Below are 17,222 nucleotides of genomic sequence, written 5' to 3'. Positions count from 1 at the left end.
TTAAAAGTTAAGTTAAAATAGTTGCAACTATCAAATTTACCAAATATTATATTAACATTCCAAAAATATTATTTCATTGATGACTTATATTTACTTACAAAATAAAACTTATTGTGATTTATACGTCAGGAGAGATGAAACATTTTTCTCGTTTTCTTCTTACTACATTAAATAAAATATGATAATGATGGTTATTGATTGTTAGAGATTATTTAGTTAAAATATTTTAATTTAAATTAATAATTAACGTATTTAATATTTGTACTAATGTAGGTTAATTATGCGAAAGTGAAAAGGAGGATACACTTGTATTTTTTAATAACAAAAATGTTATTTTATTATATATATAAAAGAATAAAAATATTTTATCATACAACATTTTTATTTGTTTTTTTGTTTATCTATTAATAAAGATAATCTCTACTTAAAGAAAATAACGTCTGAGCCACACATTAAATGTAGCAACTAGGGGCAGAGATCATATATCCATATTAATGTCTCATTTGATATCCTAAACTAACGTGGGTAATAGAGCGAGCCCAGTACACAGTTTTTTATTAGTTATCTAAGGTAACGTTAATATTCGTTAAACAATACTTTCATCCTATTTACGGATTAAAAAAATAAAAAGTCATGGAATAAATTAACACTGTTATAAGAACAGTCTGCTATTCTTTAATTTTCTAAGCAACGACTTTGTTCACTTTTTTTTCAATATTTAACTTTAGGACAATGGGATTCAATGTATGTTGTGCACTGAATAAGAATTATTATAATAATCATTATGTATTTTTATAAGTATCGTTGTGAAAAATGTAGAAAGTGGGGAGAAAAAGTTGATGATGTATTGCACGATACAATGCTATTCTTTTAAGACATGATATATTAATATGTGGCCAACTGGCTATATTCAACGAATCATATTAAAATCAAAGAATTGCTTAAAGCGGAAAGAACATTGATTTCCTTAATATAGCTGCTTTCTGAGATTCCATATTGCTCTTAGATTCCACATGGCTATAAAGGAAACATAGATAGTACTTATAACTAACTTATACCAAAAAAGAGTAAAGTGAAACATGGGTACATCTGTTGTCTTACAGTTTGTACAACTCCATGTGTCATGAACTTAATATATTTTAAGTTAAAATTTAATTATTAAGTATTTTTTTTGACTAATCACAAACCCATAACACATGGAGTGACACAAATTGTGGAACATCATACGTGCTCTTTACTAGAGTCTGTGATTGTCCATTGTTATAACACAATGGGAATAAATTGTTAGGAGAATATGAGAATAGTGAGGAGTAAAAAGTGAAACATTATGTCTTTAATCAGAATCTTAAAACATTAGTTTAACAGACATTTTATATTTATAAACTTTTTCAATTCTCTCCCATATCTAATATGGAATTTACACTTGAATATAACACATCTATAACATTAAAATCAGGGAACATACCAGTGAACTTCACACAAGCACCCTTATTTAGATATGCTATTTAGCCCATATTAGAAGTTACGCTTCAAGGACTTGACATTCAGGTCCAAGTTCCATGCTTCTAAAAAAGTTTGACAATTTTTAACAAGAGCCAATGTTAAAAACACCTTGCAGTCCTACTCCTCTCAAAATTAAAATCCAGTCCACAATTAGGAGTGATTCTTCTTAATAATTCAACAGATCAAAGGTAGAGAAGTTAATTTGTTCATTCAAGCGTGATGTTGTTGTGACCAGAATGCACTTAATTGAATTCACCTTACTTGTTTGTGGCCTCCATTTCTATTGCATGTCGTTAATTAATGTTGAGAAATGTCTGATATGGCGTTCCATTGAGCACTTTTTGCACTTCATTCCAGTTTTCAATTTGATCCCATAATGGAGCAATATGTATCTTCACTTGGTGGCTTTCAAGATCTCTGTATGGCACCCTCAGAAATTCTTGAACATCCTTCAGTTTCTGAACATTAAATATCCAAACATTCATTCATATACACATAACATTTATGATAACAAATTCAAATCGTGCACCACATCACATACGGTAGTTGCGGTGACCGCTGCAACCACATCATGCCGAATCATAATGATGCAGTCGAATCTGGCTACAAGTCAACCACATCGTACCGTATTTGGGCCATATCGGGTCGCTTCAAAATATTTTTTAATCACAAAATAGTTCATACCACAACGGGTGCAATCCACATTACAATGACCATAATCGTGTCCGCTACCGCAATTTAAAATAGAGATTGTAAGAATATAGTCACACAATGGCACAACCAGTCATTTAAATTGCATCCCAATATTGCGGCAGCATCACACCGCAATTGCGGTGTGACTCTAAATCACAATGATGCAGCTGCATTGGATCGCAACGCAACCGCATCAGGCTGCATCAAATTCACAAAATAATTCACACTGCAACGGCCACAATCCACATCGCAATGATTGCAATCGCGATTGCAACCGCAATTTAAAACACTGGTCATAACACATTGTGCCGAGTGTGGTTGCTGACAATATCCTCGTAGTAAAGAACAATGTGGCGAGTGTTCTTAAAGTATGCAACGGCTCTTTTAGCTGTCTCCTCTGTTAACTTTAGTTCTTGTATTAATAACGTGGTATTAATCTTTGGCTTGTAGTTGCAAGAATTTTAGCCTACACAAGTAGAACTAAATAAAGTTTTTGTTTCTGAAATCAACAATGATTATGGTATTTATAAAGGAAATAAGAAAGTGGAAAAGAAAGATATACCTCCATTGCAGAGTGAGTGTGAGACTTATGAGTTCCATTCAATAGCTTAGCACTTTTGTCATAGGAATTTGCTAGCACTGATACCATTCTACGGAGCAAATTCCTTCTGAATAAGAATATTGTACAAACTCTTCTCCTTTCAAAGTATTCAACTATGTCCTTATGATGCTCCATCAAACCCTGTAATATGAGAAACATGGCATGAAAGATGAAACTAAGTAACTAAATAAATAAGATAATGTTTTATCGATCCAAATATATTTAATAATACCTACTTGATTAAGCATCCACTTGAAACCAACAGCTGAAGAACACTGATTCTTGGAAGCACTAGTGAACCAATCAAGATTATAAATTTTATCCACTGTCTTCAAAATTAAAGAAACATTCTCCCTTCTTGTCCCTACTGAAAATATTTCTCCATTGGAACTTACATTAATATGACTATTCAAAAATGTCTCAAACCAACCGCTACCAGATCTCTGCATTGACACTATGCAAAAAAACCGAACAGGATTGCAAGCACACTCATCTCTGCAAATATTTCAATTATTTAGTATTATAAATGATCAAGTTCAGATAATTAGCAAATAGGATTTAATTGTAATGCAAATTATGCAATGTCATTGTTAAGAAACTTACATAGAATGAATCAACCATGCACTGCCTTGTTATTAAAAAAGTTTGTCTCTTTTAATAACTGCTTCAAACTTCAGTTAAATAAGAAGTAATGTATGATTAACCAATGGTGTAACAACTCTAACAAATATTGAATGGAAATCGAATATCCTCGAACATATATGTATTTAGATAATAAAATATCTCCTCATACCAGAAGATGACACTTCTCTTACGAGGAGATACTTTATTCTGATGTAATTATGTATACATATGATTATATTTACCTGCTATAGGTTTCGGGTTCAGGATAATGCAAGTAAGGCACTTCCGATTCTTCTAGACTGGAAGGAGGACATGGCTGGTTGAGGATTCCAAGTCTTAAAACGTTGGTATTTTTACTTACACCTATTTGCTCCACACAAATTGAGAAAATGTATACTCCACAAACCACAGCAACAAATAAAACTACCAATCTCAATGTTAATGGAAAGTTCTTGTTAGATTTTACATCTTGAGGGTCCTGTAAGAGTTACCACATGTCATTCTCCTAAGAATGCATAGTTATAAAGGCACAAAAAAACACGAGTGACTTAAACATATATGGCAGAAAAATAATATTAAAAGGAGTTAACAAGAACTTACTTTGGTTTCCATCTAAGATCTCCATAAAGAAAAATAGAAAAGCACCAAATAAAAGAGTGTATATTGAAAAACATATTTTTTTTCATTAGTTCTGTTTGGAAGGCTTGAGAGATACATGGCGAAAAAAGGGTCAGAGGCATCTGGCATACGCTTCAAAGAATGCCAAGGGTGCATGCACGGTGAATGAATAATGCATGATATAGTGGAAGGTAAAAAACTCTTAAACCACAGTGACTCATTTTTTCTTGTAATGTCTTTATGCCAATGTGGTATTTGAGATATGATTCTTTTAAAACAAAATAGATACGTGATTCATTTTTTACTTACGTGGTTCATTTTTTCCATATGTGATTCATTTTTTCCTTATGTGATTCATTTTTTCCTCGGAAGGTTTGTGGTATACGAAAATATTTAGTCACACTTGTACATGGCATAGGAAGGTTTGTGGTTTGATACAATAACTGAATATAAGCATTGCTGTGCTCCGGATCGCTATCTGTTAACCATCTTAATTTTTAACCAGAAGTGAAGGGTGCTCATATTGATGCATTATTTCAGTTCGTTAATGAACAGGTTAGGATAGTGGATATGCTCAAGAGTGGAGTGGCATATATTTTAGCTGAATAATTGATGACTTGAACACAAACATGGATCATGACAAAACTGATTATAAGCTCCTCCTGAAGGTCCTATATTGTGCCTTAACAACTGCGTATTATTTGGAAGTACCGGTAGCATGAACATGTGCTGTAAGTGCCATAAAGACAATATTACGAATGGATTATCATGCAGCAGTTAAAATGAACCTGTTGCTGCCAATGTGGATATCCCTGTCAATTTATATAAGTCTATTGTACTATGGAGAAGAATTAGATAATTCTATCAATATAAGATCCATGTTCAAACGTATGTAGAAAATAAAAAAAAAGGTTCTTGTTTTTTCAAGAGATTGAAATCCACCAATTCATTTGATCCTAAAAAATTATGTAAAAATAAAAATTAATAGGAAAAATTAGCATCAGAGTCAAACCAATGGCCGCTGCAATACCAATGCTATAGCCTCGGAGCTAAGATAAGAAGGCTCACGAATAAGAAATTTTGTGCACAGTAATTCAATAAGATAAGCCAGTCAGATTTAGCTCTAAACATTAACCATTCATCAACGACCAAATCTTTTTGGTGCCATTATTCTCTTCAATCATATATAGTAGATATTCTTAAATAAAATTTGGATAGCCAAAACAATACTGCAGTTTTATCTTTGACCCCTTATGCATATAGAATAAGTAGCCTAACCTGGCAGCCCTATACTCTATATAAACTCCACCAAGAACCTGGATCCTAAAGAGTAAAAGCTCCATGATATCTGGTATTACACCCTACGAACAGCAAATCTTAACACAGGCTCTTATTGCCCACAAATAAACTTAGTCACACACCCAACTAGGGTTAATCTCCTTATGGATTTCAGACTTCCAATATATCAAAATTATATATCATCTAATTAAGTTCAAGGTCCTGCAACCTTGGGGCTTATGTTACACAGATACTTGAACATTTTGGAATTTGGACATACTGCAAGTAACAAACATTCTGATTAGGGTTCATAAATCACCAACTTCAGTTTCTTACTACTAAAGGTTGCTTGAAATACAAACACTGATAGCATATGCAGAATCAGATAAACTTCCCAGACAATTCACAAACAGTTGAGAGTTAAATTCCATTGCGGGAATTAACAATGCAGAGACTCAATAAGATTACCATAGCAAGCATTTTGGCAGAACAAAAGTGGTAATTATTCTGTGAACAAAAATTAAAAAAAATACATGACCCCACCCCTATAAACCTTTATTTAGAATCAGATATTTTGTTCATCCGATAGGCCAGAAGAACTAATGCATTACAACAAACAATGTGCCTCATATAACCATCAAAATTGTCTCTCTAGGGTCACCAATATCCCTCCTTTTTCTTTAATCTTAAACAAAGTGTTCATCCTAGTTATTAGGATAAAAAATCCCACCCTATTCTTAAATAATAAGATTATAATAAAAATTATAATTGAGTATACCCTTCAATCTATGATGTATGTGTTCCTTTCTCCTCAGCCTCAGATTCAATGATCTTCTTGTTCTTCTCGATAGCCGCAGCCACTTCTGGAGGCATATATTTCTCATCATGCTTCGCGAGAACATCAATGGCCGAAAAATAACACTCCACACTCCTCGCCTTCTCTGACACGCTCTTCGTCGAAATTTGCTTCTTTACCTCATCCGTGAACGGCTTCACGAAGCCTTCGACCACTACTGAATGCCCCTCACGGAACAAATCGGGTAACGAACCCTCGTAACGGACCAAAATATCTGTAATCAGATCAGTTACCACGAATTCCATCTCAGGAGAAGAAGCTGGATGCACCACGCTTCCTTCCACGACCAAACCTCCCAATCGGAACTTCGTCTTCGTCGGGTTCATAGCGTATTTTTCCATAGCTTCACTTGGAGTCACGTAAAAGACTAACTGGTCTTGGAAATTGTTGAGAACGACCACCACGAAGCCGGCGATACCGGCGAAGCTTAACGCGTAGGTCCATAGGCGCCGATTCTGGAGCTGCCTCGCTCGCGCACCGATATCGACAGTTTTTTTAGATCGCGGCGGCGTGCGCCGCGCTGTGGATAGGAAACGACTACCGGAGAAACCGAAGGAGTGAGAATAGTTGGCGGCGATGGTAGAAAGGATAGGAGGTGAGGGTGCGATCGGTGTGTGGCGAAGAGAGGGGTGGAAGAGTGAGGCGGTGCGTAATAGATTAGATCTGAATCTGAGTGCGATTCGAGATGCCATTGAAATTTTGTAAGAAAGTGACTGTAATTGAGAAAATCAAAATCGGAGGAAGAAGGTTAGGGTTTTGGAATAGGTTGCGCCGCCATAACAGAAAACGGAAAATGCGCGAATGGAACTTAGAAGAGAAGTTTCAAGGCAACAGTAATAACCAATGTTTTGAAGGAGCCAAAAAACAAAGGAGTAGAAGGTGCGAAGTGTAAAAACTGAAAAGTGTTGCATTGGAACGTGACTAGTTTGGATTACTGGGCTCATTCTAATTTCGGGAGAGTAAAGGCCCATAAAAGATGGCCTGCATATTCGGCAGCATATGTATGTACATTTTCAACTGGTTGTCCCATAAAAGTGTATCACTTCATGTGTCACATTGGTCAAAAAAATACTTAATTATCACTTTTTTATCTTAAATGTATTTTTTACAACCAATCACAAGCAGTGTCACATGAAATAACACAGTTTGTGGTACAGTGGATGTTCTCCCATTTTCAACTTCTCAGATGTGATTGACTCAATTATTACTTTAAGAATACATTGTTTTTTTCCATCTTATCCTATTATGTATACATTTTATATTTATTTTACTAAATTTCATTATATTAGGCAAATTACCTTTTATATCTTTCCCAACAAAATTATAGCAATTTTAGTGTCCATTTTAATGGAACATTATGGCTATAATATTCATAACTTGCGTCTAGAACATAAAATTATTTCTCAATTTTATGAGTCATAACTTATATAGAAAATTCTTTATTTGGTTTTTGCTAGCCTTTATATTTGTTTTTATGTGAATTGTTGCATATGTGATATAGTAGATTATAATTTTTTTTTGTTTGCCGTTCTTTTGGAGGTTTCTTTTTTATTCGATTCAAATTGTTTTTACTTTCTCAAAGTCTATCTATTTCTTATTTTGTTTCTTTTCTGAGGTCCTTAAGTATGGTATTTTTTTACTCCATAAAATATATCCTATTGACTTTACTTCATAAAATATATTATTCTTGCTTAGATAGTTGTTTAGACTTTAGAGGGTAACTTTGTTTCATTAATCCAACGAAAATGTATTAAGGTTTTATGTAGGTTGACTAGTCTAGCCAAGATTGATCAGTGGATAATTTTGATTGACTAGTCTAAGTGCTTAAAATATAATGTTAAATATATGATTGTCTAACCATAGCTAGTTAGCAAGTAAAATCAAATTGTAATTTGGTGTGCCAATTTTGTTATCATTATTATAATACATTATATCTTATTATCCCATTTACTATATAAATATAATATATAGTAAAAAGAAGAAAAAACAAAATAAGTTTTGAATGGATAAGTCGAGTTACTTGATAATAATAATGGCTAAATTTACTAGAGTACTAATATTAAACTAATTTTATATTTATATATAAATGATAGTATATTAAAGTCTTATTTATTTATATATATATATATATATATTTTTATCCTATTAATACATAAATATTAAATAATATTGAAATTGTATTATCTAATCTCAATTTAATTTTAAAAAGGAGTTTTGTCCCCAAAAGCAATGTTTTGGGATTAGGAGATGACAATATCCATGAAGGTGTGGACTATACAACGCATCCCCATAGAACATAATAAAAAATAAAGGACGAATATAAAATACCCAACACAGCATTAAAGCACGGTGAGAAAAAAAAAGGTTAATCGTATTTCTTTCGTATATACCATCTTACTTGTTGCGATCTCCGATACAACCAACAATCCAATAAAATAGCTGAAATTGCATGCATGTCTTTTACCTCTTCACTTCTTTAATTTCCAGCTTTTTTTATAATTGATTTTTTCTTCTGATTATTAGAAGAAGAAGAAAGGGAAAATGTGGGGATTTGGTGGTAGATTATATTGGGGAAGAAAAATAGCTTTTGAGAAAGCGAATGGGATAGTTGTGGTTTTCGCATGGATGTCAAGTCAAGATAAGCATTTAGACAAATACGTTGACCTCTATGCCTCTCTCCGATGGAATTCACTTCTTTGCCATTCTCAATTTCTCAATATGTGAGTTCTCAATTCTGAACCTCAATTTTATATTAACATAGTTATATGAATGATGCATAGTGGAGCTCTAATTTTAGATCATTTTTAACTAATAATTAATATGAATCACATGCCTTAGATTGTTTATGTACATTTTAAGCCGAAGTATTTGGAAGCAGAAGAGGAATTGGTCCTTCCTAAGACCTAACTTAGCATTGCATTAAAAACAAGTGCTTAGGTGAAAGGCTTCTCTCAATTTTGTGATTCTAAGAAGAAGGGTTTTAATGTTTTATGGAAGGATTATTATTCCAATTGTTGAAATTTGAGGGAGCTAGTTGTTAAATGCTTGAGCAATTAATCTTCAATTAGCACCATGAAAACTAATGCTAAGTTTGCTCAATTGTCGAAATCGAAGTCTATCTGTGGTTGTTTGGTAAAGTGGCTTGGTGTGCTTTTTAATTTGTTTGTCAAAGGAATGAGGTCATCAATAGTGTGGATCTTTGCACATCTCCATGTGTACTGGATGATGACTATTGACTAACGATTCTACTATTTGCAGGTTCTTCCCTGAGAAAGCCACAACTCTTGCTGTTGATATTCTTAATCAACTTGTTGAGGTAAATTTTACTATACTCCTCCATTTAGTAAATTAATCAGAATTCGAGTCAACGAAAAAAAACCCTAAATGAATTTTGAATTTGTCTATGCTCTTGTTTTGACTGTTAGGATTTGATACAAAGTGGTTTGCATTAGATAATAAACATAGTTGTGACATCTATACTGGTTTTATCTCTCATTACCTCTGTAAAGTTAGTCTGAGGTCAAGTCGTCGACTATTTTTTAACCGTCTGTTAAATCTGTACATTCTTATGCATTTGGTCAAAGTTGGTGCATCAGTTCAAGCTTAGAAATGCTGCCTTTTAAATTTTAATATGCAGGTGCTGAAAATCAGGCCTTGCCCCGTTGTTTTTGCGTCATTTTCAGGCGGTTCAAAAGCTTGTATGTTAAAGGTTCTTCAGGTATCCTATTCGAGACTTTGTACAACTTTGTTTTTTTAAATCTTATAATATTATTATGTTTTGACCATCATGCAATTAAAAAGCTTTAGTTCTGATGTCTGATGACTCTGTTTTCCTCTGATCCAGATAATCAGTGGGACGAGTGAAGCACACAATATGGTATGTTTTGTGCCATTAGCAGTTCAGGGGATGATTGAGTACATAGAATGTTTCATTAGTAAACTAATCAGTGTCTTCAATTTTCTCAAATCATGTTAATATAGTGAACGAGGCATACGAGATAGTGTTGAATCCCTACCTTACTATAATATTATATGTTTCATAGATTGATCCTTTATACCCTTTTACAAAATATTTTGGTCAAGTTTTTGTAACACAAACTTATGCCTACTGGGTGATGATTATTTGTCCTTGTACCTTACCTATTCTCTGATACTTTTTTGTGCTTCACTGCTTCTAAACTACTTTCATGGCTCAGGAGGATTACCAACTTGTTAGAGACTGTATTTCTGGCTATATTTATGATTCCAGTCCAGTTGATTTTACCAGTGATTTGGGTGTTCGATTCCTTCTGAACCCAACAGTTACAAAAATATCCCATCCACCAAGATTTGCTACATGGGTTGCAAATGGCCTAGCATCTGGTCTTGATTCTCTTTTCCTCGGCAGATTTGAATCACAGCGTGCAGAGTATTGGCAAACTCTCTATTCCACCACTGTAAGTAGCTAAGAGTGCATGACATCCAATGAACATTTCCCCCCTTTCCTTTGGTCTCTTGAATTGTATGCTTATCATGTAATATCATTTTGCAGAGCATGCAGGTTCCATATCTCATTCTTTGTTCAGAAAATGATGATCTTGCTCCTTTTCAAGTTATTGCAAATTTTGTCCATCGTCTAAAATACCTTGGAGGAGATGTCAAGCTGGTCAAATGGAGTGCCTCTCCTCATGTAGGTCAGTATCATGACCAATTATACCCAATAGCACTGGATGAGATAATAAAATTCTACTTTACAAACAGATGCCTAGTTGGATTTTGTACTTTTTCAAGGCATAACAGCATCTGTTAAAGCTTTGTTTATGCTAACTTTCATGGTCTATATGACTATTCATCATGAGAATATCCGTGTGATATGGGGAAAAGCCTTATCTGTAAAGAATTTATTTCTTTATCTGTTACCATAAAGCTTATTCATATTATTATATGATGCTCAACATCAAGTTAACATTTTCTGGCAGAGACATTCAACTTCCTGATCCTTTTTTTCTTGCCTGTCTTCACATTTAAAGCAACAGTTTGTTTGTGGAAATGTATTGTCTTAGTACAGTCGACAACCTCCTCCCCTCTAAGATTTGCATTTAGATTCTAGCCCAACTTGCATGCTAGGGTGCATCCAATATTCCATTCCAAATACCTAAGTCTGCAACCATGTATAATATTTTTTGTGTACACCATGGATGAGCACATTTTATTCCATTTGAATTTGTCACAGGTCATTATCGGCATCATCCAATTGAATACAAGGCTGCTGTCACAGAGATTCTTGGGAAGGCAGTTGCAATTCATTCTCACAAAAATAGACGAATTGGAGATGAGAAACTTGGCATAGAGGGAACAAAAGATGAGATCACAGACCCATTCTCTGAACCGTGGAAAGCAGCAATGACCTCAACTAGTTTTCAGGGTTTTGCTCTTGCCCCAACTGATAATTTGTCACCGAGTTCAATGGAGTACGATGGTAAAGATGTTGGCTCCATAACAGATGAACGCAAGGAAGGTTTTGTTCATCTCCCAAGCCGTCCAAGCATCAATGCTCATGGGGTTCTTAGTCAAATATTGTTTGATGTTTGTGTTCCAAAGAATGTTGAGGATTGGGATATCAGGTTGAATTCTAAGAATGCGCAACTATTAGCTGGTACAAGGAGGCATGCTCCATTTAATCCGATAAAATGCATTCGCCGCTCAAGGTTGTAAGATTGTTAACTGACAAATGTTGCCCAGAATATTTATTGCCTGAAATGAAATAAGAGACAGAAGGACTAATAAGTAATAAATTCTGACCTTAGTTGTTGTCTATGCACGAGGATAAGTAGTGTGTGTGATTAAGCAGCTAGCCTCCTAAGTAAATTGTACATATACTTTGCATCGGGGAGATTTTAATGTTTTGACTGAGATCACTGTGACAAAAAAATAAGGAGGGAGTTGTAAATGGAACATACTTCTATTTAAATTGACAAATGCTGATCATAGTTGAGCATTCAGAGCTCTATCAACCTCATTCATTCAGATTGTAGTTTGGTGTATTGAAAAGTTGAAATGGGACTAGTGCACATATGAAATAGTTTTTTCATTTTATATTTTGTTTAGCTTAAATTGACCTAAAAGAGAAGAAAATAAGTTTATTGGTATTCTAGCTGTCACTACGCCACCACTCATAATAGATTTCGCTCATCAACTTTGCCTTGACTCCACTCAAGTCACCAATACCCACATTATGCTTGGTGACTATGCTATAGTTCTGTTGGAGGATGATGAAGATTTCTATTAGTTGATGATGCATATTCATCCTATTAGCTATTGAGATGTGTAGACAATCTCACATAATTGCTCCTTACAGTACTCAATGCCTAGTGCTGAGGAACTAAATGCTAAGTCCTAGATTGTTCTATGGATTTTCATATGTGAAGCTGTTTAGTGCTCTCTCCCCTTGTACATTGTTGATTTAGGAAAAGTCTCGAATCAATGGATGAAAGAGATTACCTGATACTTTTGTTGGCCGTTATAGTTATACTTCATGCAATCAATTGTAGTCCTTTGATTTAATTTATGTTCTGATGAAGAAATCTATGTTATAATTTGGGTTTTGTTCTTCAATAATGTTATATGTACAACTAAAATATATAATTTTGTTTACAATAAACCAAATTTATCTCTATTTTCCATTTATCATTATACGCATCTAAAAATCTAAGGACAATTAAAAGTTATCATATTTTTGTTGGGATGAATATGGAAGAAAGCATATGAACTCCATAAAAAAACACTATATAAATAGTGTAATATCTATGTATTGTTGCTAAGATTTATTTGTAAATTTTTTGTATCTCTTTCTCCTATTTAAATAGTAAAACTAGAAGAGTAGGGATTTACTTACTCTATATCTACTTACTCACTAATTCAAAATCATTCATTAGATTTCCCTAAAATTAATGGTTATGACGGAGAGTAAATTTTTATTCTTAGAGCAAGTGAATCTGTTATCTATACAAGCACTAACTCAAATAGTGTATGGCATTTAAAACGAGCACTTAAGAGGTGAACACATATAAACTGTTGATGTCTTATGCACACACCAAATCAACGGTATCTAACATTGTGTTCACCTGCTTACCCGAATTAGATAAAACTTTACCTCAGTAGTACAGCTCAGTGCCAAAGACATATTTGGGAGTGGGAGCCCAACGGTCGAGTCCACTTACTGGGCATTACAAATTTCTAATTTCTAATTTCTAATCAATCCACATTTTCATTTTGAAATAATAACTCTCTCACCAAAGAAAAAAGGAAGAAGAAGAAAATGGTGGCAGCATACGAGGAAAGTCGTCAGAAAAGGTTGGAAGAGAACAAGAAAAGAATGGAGGCACTTAATCTTCATCAGCTTTCTCAATCCTTACATAAGTCCCCTTCTCCTAAACCCTCACCTGCCAAATTTCGCATCACTCCTAAACCCAAATCCAAACACCTTCTTGTTCCAAGGAGATCCACCCGTGTTGCCAATCTCCCCACTCCTCTTTACAAAGAAGTAACCACACACTCACTCTCCATCTGCTGTCCCACAGTTTGTGCTATCAACTTGTGATTCGTCAGAAAAAATATATTTAAGTTAAAATTTAATTATTAAATATTTTTCTGACAAACTCGAATGACAGAAACTGTGAGACAAAAAATGTGTTTATTCCCTTTCATGTGCTCCGTTTTTATTTCACTTTCATTTTCAATTCAACTTATTTCTATTTCTTACAGGTTGTTGTTGATCGCGTCACAATACCCAGAAGGTACCTAACATTCACTTAACCTAACTTCACATTTTTATGCCTCTTCTAATGCATTGATATGTGTTTATTTATGTAGAAGTTACAATAGGCACAGAGATTATTCGAAGCGGGTTTATGCTTCTGATGAAGCTAGAGAAGAAGCCTTAGAGAAAGCGAACAAGTTAGAGTCTGATTTAGGTTCTCATTGTCCTACCTTTGTTAAAACAATGCTCCAATCTCATGTCAGCGGTGGATTCTGGCTCGTAATATTCTTCTCTTTGTCTTTTTATGTTAATCTATGCATTTTTATTTATGGGTTGTAGCAGTTCATAACAACATTCTTCAAACCACCATTTTTTTTATTTGTTGTTTCACTTATGTCTTTTTACTTGAACAAAAGCTGATGCTATAATAAGATTAGGCAAATGCGAAAGGCCTTGGTTAAAAAAATTGTACTTTTCAATTTTTTTTTATATTCCCATTCCTTTGTTGGAAAGTCACATCGTCTATCTCATTGTCTCGGGAATGGTTTAGATAAATGTTGGGCTACTCCTCTCATTGCCGATTGGTTCTGAGATGAAAGTTTAACATCCTTAACCAATGCCCCTAGGTTAGCAAGAAGCCAAGACTATGAGAATCTAAGATAACACCCCAACCCTCTAAATTAGGCTTACCTGCATAGATTGATTCAATATTCCAGAAGTACGGGTCAGTTTAAAATTGCATTTTGTTTACGCCTTCAATGTATCGGGTTAATCACTGCTTTTGCGACGATGCTTAAAAACAGGGACTTCCAGTTCACTTCTGCAAGGGAAACCTACCTAAAGGGGATGAAGTAATGAATTTGATTGATGAGGATGGGAATGAGTATCCAACAATTTATTTGGCTCGAAAAACTGGACTCAGTGGTGGATGGAAAGGTTTTGCGGTTGCTCATGACCTAGCAGATGGGGATGCTTTAGTTTTTCAACTAATCAAGCGCACTACATTCAAGGTGATTCAATATTGATATTTGGCTCCGTCGTGCTAGGGTGCTTAACACATTAATCATATTTAATAATGTGAATGCGTGAATGTTATTTATGAATGTTAGGAAGAACAAAAAACAATTGCTTGTGGTGTGATTCATTATCTAGTCCTAGACATTTTTCTTTAATCCTTCAGAGGGATTGTATTTTTCCGTCCACGTGCTGTGGTTACTGATTACTACTAACGCAATTATGATCTTCTCTTCGTTGTCATCTGCACCCTTTTTAATTTTCGCAATAGTACTATTATTTGCAATTTGGATTTTAAAACTAGCATCTACTCTCTACATGTATTAAATATGACGAAGTGTGCTTGCTAATATTTCTTTCAGGTCTACATTATTAGGGTGAATGGTCCTGCAGAGGAGGAGGGTTAGAACGAAAAAACTTTGTTTGAAGATTGGAACCGGTACAGTTAATCTAGGTATTATTTTCCGAGCTTTGCTGATTAGGGCATTCATTAATGAGCCCAAAAGGAAAATTATATTGAGAGGAACATTAACAGTAACAAAATTAGAAGGAAACAGCTAGGACCAAGCTCCAAGTACAATGTATAAGCTGAAATGCTGAAATAAGTAAGAAAATATGATAGGAAAGGAAGAAGGTAACAAAATAGCTAGGATGCTTTCTCTGCCCTATGGCTTCAGCTACCCCTGTTTATCCAAAGTGATTCATTACCCTTTCCATCATCCTCCATTCTCTTCATAGTTCACATTCCCTTTCATGATTCTAGCTCCTTTCTGCAGTATACATGAATTTGAAGGCGATTAAGAGGCTCATAAGAACAATTTTTTAACATTTTCATGCCATGGGATTTTTTTAATCACCCTAGGCATTAAGCTTGTGACCAGTACAAGTTGTTGAAGTGCATTTACTTTCTTATAGAAATTTATTACACCAGTGAATGAACTTTCACCAAAAGAAATAAAAAAATAATGAATGAGCACACCTTATTTGCTTCCCAGGGTTTATGTTAGACACACTCTGTCTAACATACTTTTGCGGTTGCCATATAACATACTTCGCTCATACTTTCATATCACACATTCTGTCTGGTTCTTTTGCGGTTGCCAAAATAATCATATAAATTTATGCTTGATGCACATTCCGTTTTAACTTAATTCTAATTTTTGCTACTGTGATACTGCAACTTTAATTTAATAGCCAGAGTAACACCAGAGTACTCGGAATGCAACTTTTATTTATGCCATCTCATAAACCGCCCTATTTATTTATTTTATGGCAGGTTATTATGAAGTGGAAGTTCAGCCTTGGGAAGTTTTTGGGGAAGTTTAGGATGTTTTGGCTGATAATAGATGTCTAAAGTATTTTCTTTATCCACTCGAGGTTGGCTATTACAAGTGAACTTATGCATATGTATAAAAATGAAATATATGAAAGAATATATAACGGACTTTCTCTAACTGTATGCTCCATTAATTGCTCAATACATGACGCTTAAATTATTTCATCTTCCCTTGGAAATAATTGGTTGGGAATATGAAATGTGTGGTTTTCTTCACTTAAGAAAATCAGATAACGAGCTAGTGAAAGCAGGGAAGTTTTCCATTTCCTGATATCTAAGTTATTTTCTAGTAGATCTATCATCTATATCTATGCGTTGGTTTGAGGCTGAGGATATCATATATTACACACTTTGAATAAAAGATCTTGTTGGATATCATATAAAGACAAGATTCAATAATTGTATCAGAGTTATGTATGGATCACATTATATGTGGGTCAGCTATCAGATGTTGGTGGGGTTCCTTTCCCCCTTTCATCTGAAAATCAAGGTTGGTTGTTGGGTTCATTTGGATACTTTAGCACCCAATTTTTGTATGTTTGGTAACATGTAACTTAGGTTTCTAGTTAGCTTGCAATAGCTGAATCTAATAAAGTAGATGTTATGTGATCCAAATAAGAATAAAAATGACATTTGTCACTGTGAGAAAAAAGTATATTGTTCTTATTTTTGGGGAATTATAATAAATTATAAAATAATATGTGAAAGCTAAATAAGAATGAAGATTACATTTGGTGCATGAGATACTCGTATTGTGATTAATTTTCTCTCTCCAACTGGACTGTGTCCAAATCTGGTGTACAAAGAGGATTTGCATGTAAAAATTTGGTGTGCAAAAGCATAACCATGATAGTGTGAAAATAATGAAGCATTGTTCATGTCTTTACAATTTTATTGGTTCTTCATAGAAAGGCTTGACTAGACTTAAGCTCACATCCATGTGTTTTAAGTTATTGAAGTG

At 34.1% G+C, this 17,222-nt stretch overlaps 3 protein-coding genes and 1 pseudogene across 4 annotated transcripts; 2 read left to right on the top strand and 2 right to left on the bottom strand.

Moving 5' to 3' along the window:
• On the bottom strand, positions 1,797-3,917 carry LOC109327768 (annotated as a pseudogene).
• Positions 5,720-7,046, bottom strand: LOC109328686 (cytochrome c-type biogenesis protein CcmE). The gene has a single exon (XM_019562265.1). It carries the CDS (start codon positions 6,863-6,865, stop codon positions 6,104-6,106), a length of 762 nt encoding a protein of 253 aa, XP_019417810.1. The 5' UTR covers positions 6,866-7,046; the 3' UTR covers positions 5,720-6,103.
• Positions 8,527-12,236, top strand: LOC109328545. Its single transcript, XM_019562054.1, has 7 exons — positions 8,527-8,893; positions 9,432-9,489; positions 9,811-9,891; positions 10,018-10,050; positions 10,370-10,609; positions 10,705-10,846; positions 11,386-12,236. The coding sequence occupies exons 1-7, from the start codon at positions 8,715-8,717 to the stop codon at positions 11,865-11,867; spliced, it is 1,215 nt and encodes a 404-aa protein (XP_019417599.1). The 5' UTR covers positions 8,527-8,714; the 3' UTR covers positions 11,868-12,236.
• Positions 13,325-16,504, top strand: LOC109327380 (B3 domain-containing protein At5g42700). Of its 2 annotated transcripts, none has more exons than XM_019560496.1 (6): positions 13,325-13,695; positions 13,917-13,948; positions 14,025-14,190; positions 14,715-14,921; positions 15,288-15,364; positions 16,202-16,504. In XM_019560496.1, the coding sequence occupies exons 1-5, from the start codon at positions 13,471-13,473 to the stop codon at positions 15,330-15,332; spliced, it is 675 nt and encodes a 224-aa protein (XP_019416041.1). In that variant the 5' UTR covers positions 13,325-13,470; the 3' UTR covers positions 15,333-15,364; positions 16,202-16,504. The 2 variants fall into 2 exon arrangements, with proteins under 2 accessions (XP_019416041.1, XP_019416040.1); XM_019560495.1 differs by having other exon boundaries at positions 15,288-15,379.

Source organism: Lupinus angustifolius, chromosome LG15 (genome assembly GCF_001865875.1).
Source record: "Lupinus angustifolius cultivar Tanjil chromosome LG15, LupAngTanjil_v1.0, whole genome shotgun sequence".
Lineage (NCBI taxonomy): Eukaryota > Viridiplantae > Streptophyta > Magnoliopsida > Fabales > Fabaceae > Lupinus > Lupinus angustifolius.
This window is presented reverse-complemented; position numbering and strand designations above follow the sequence as displayed.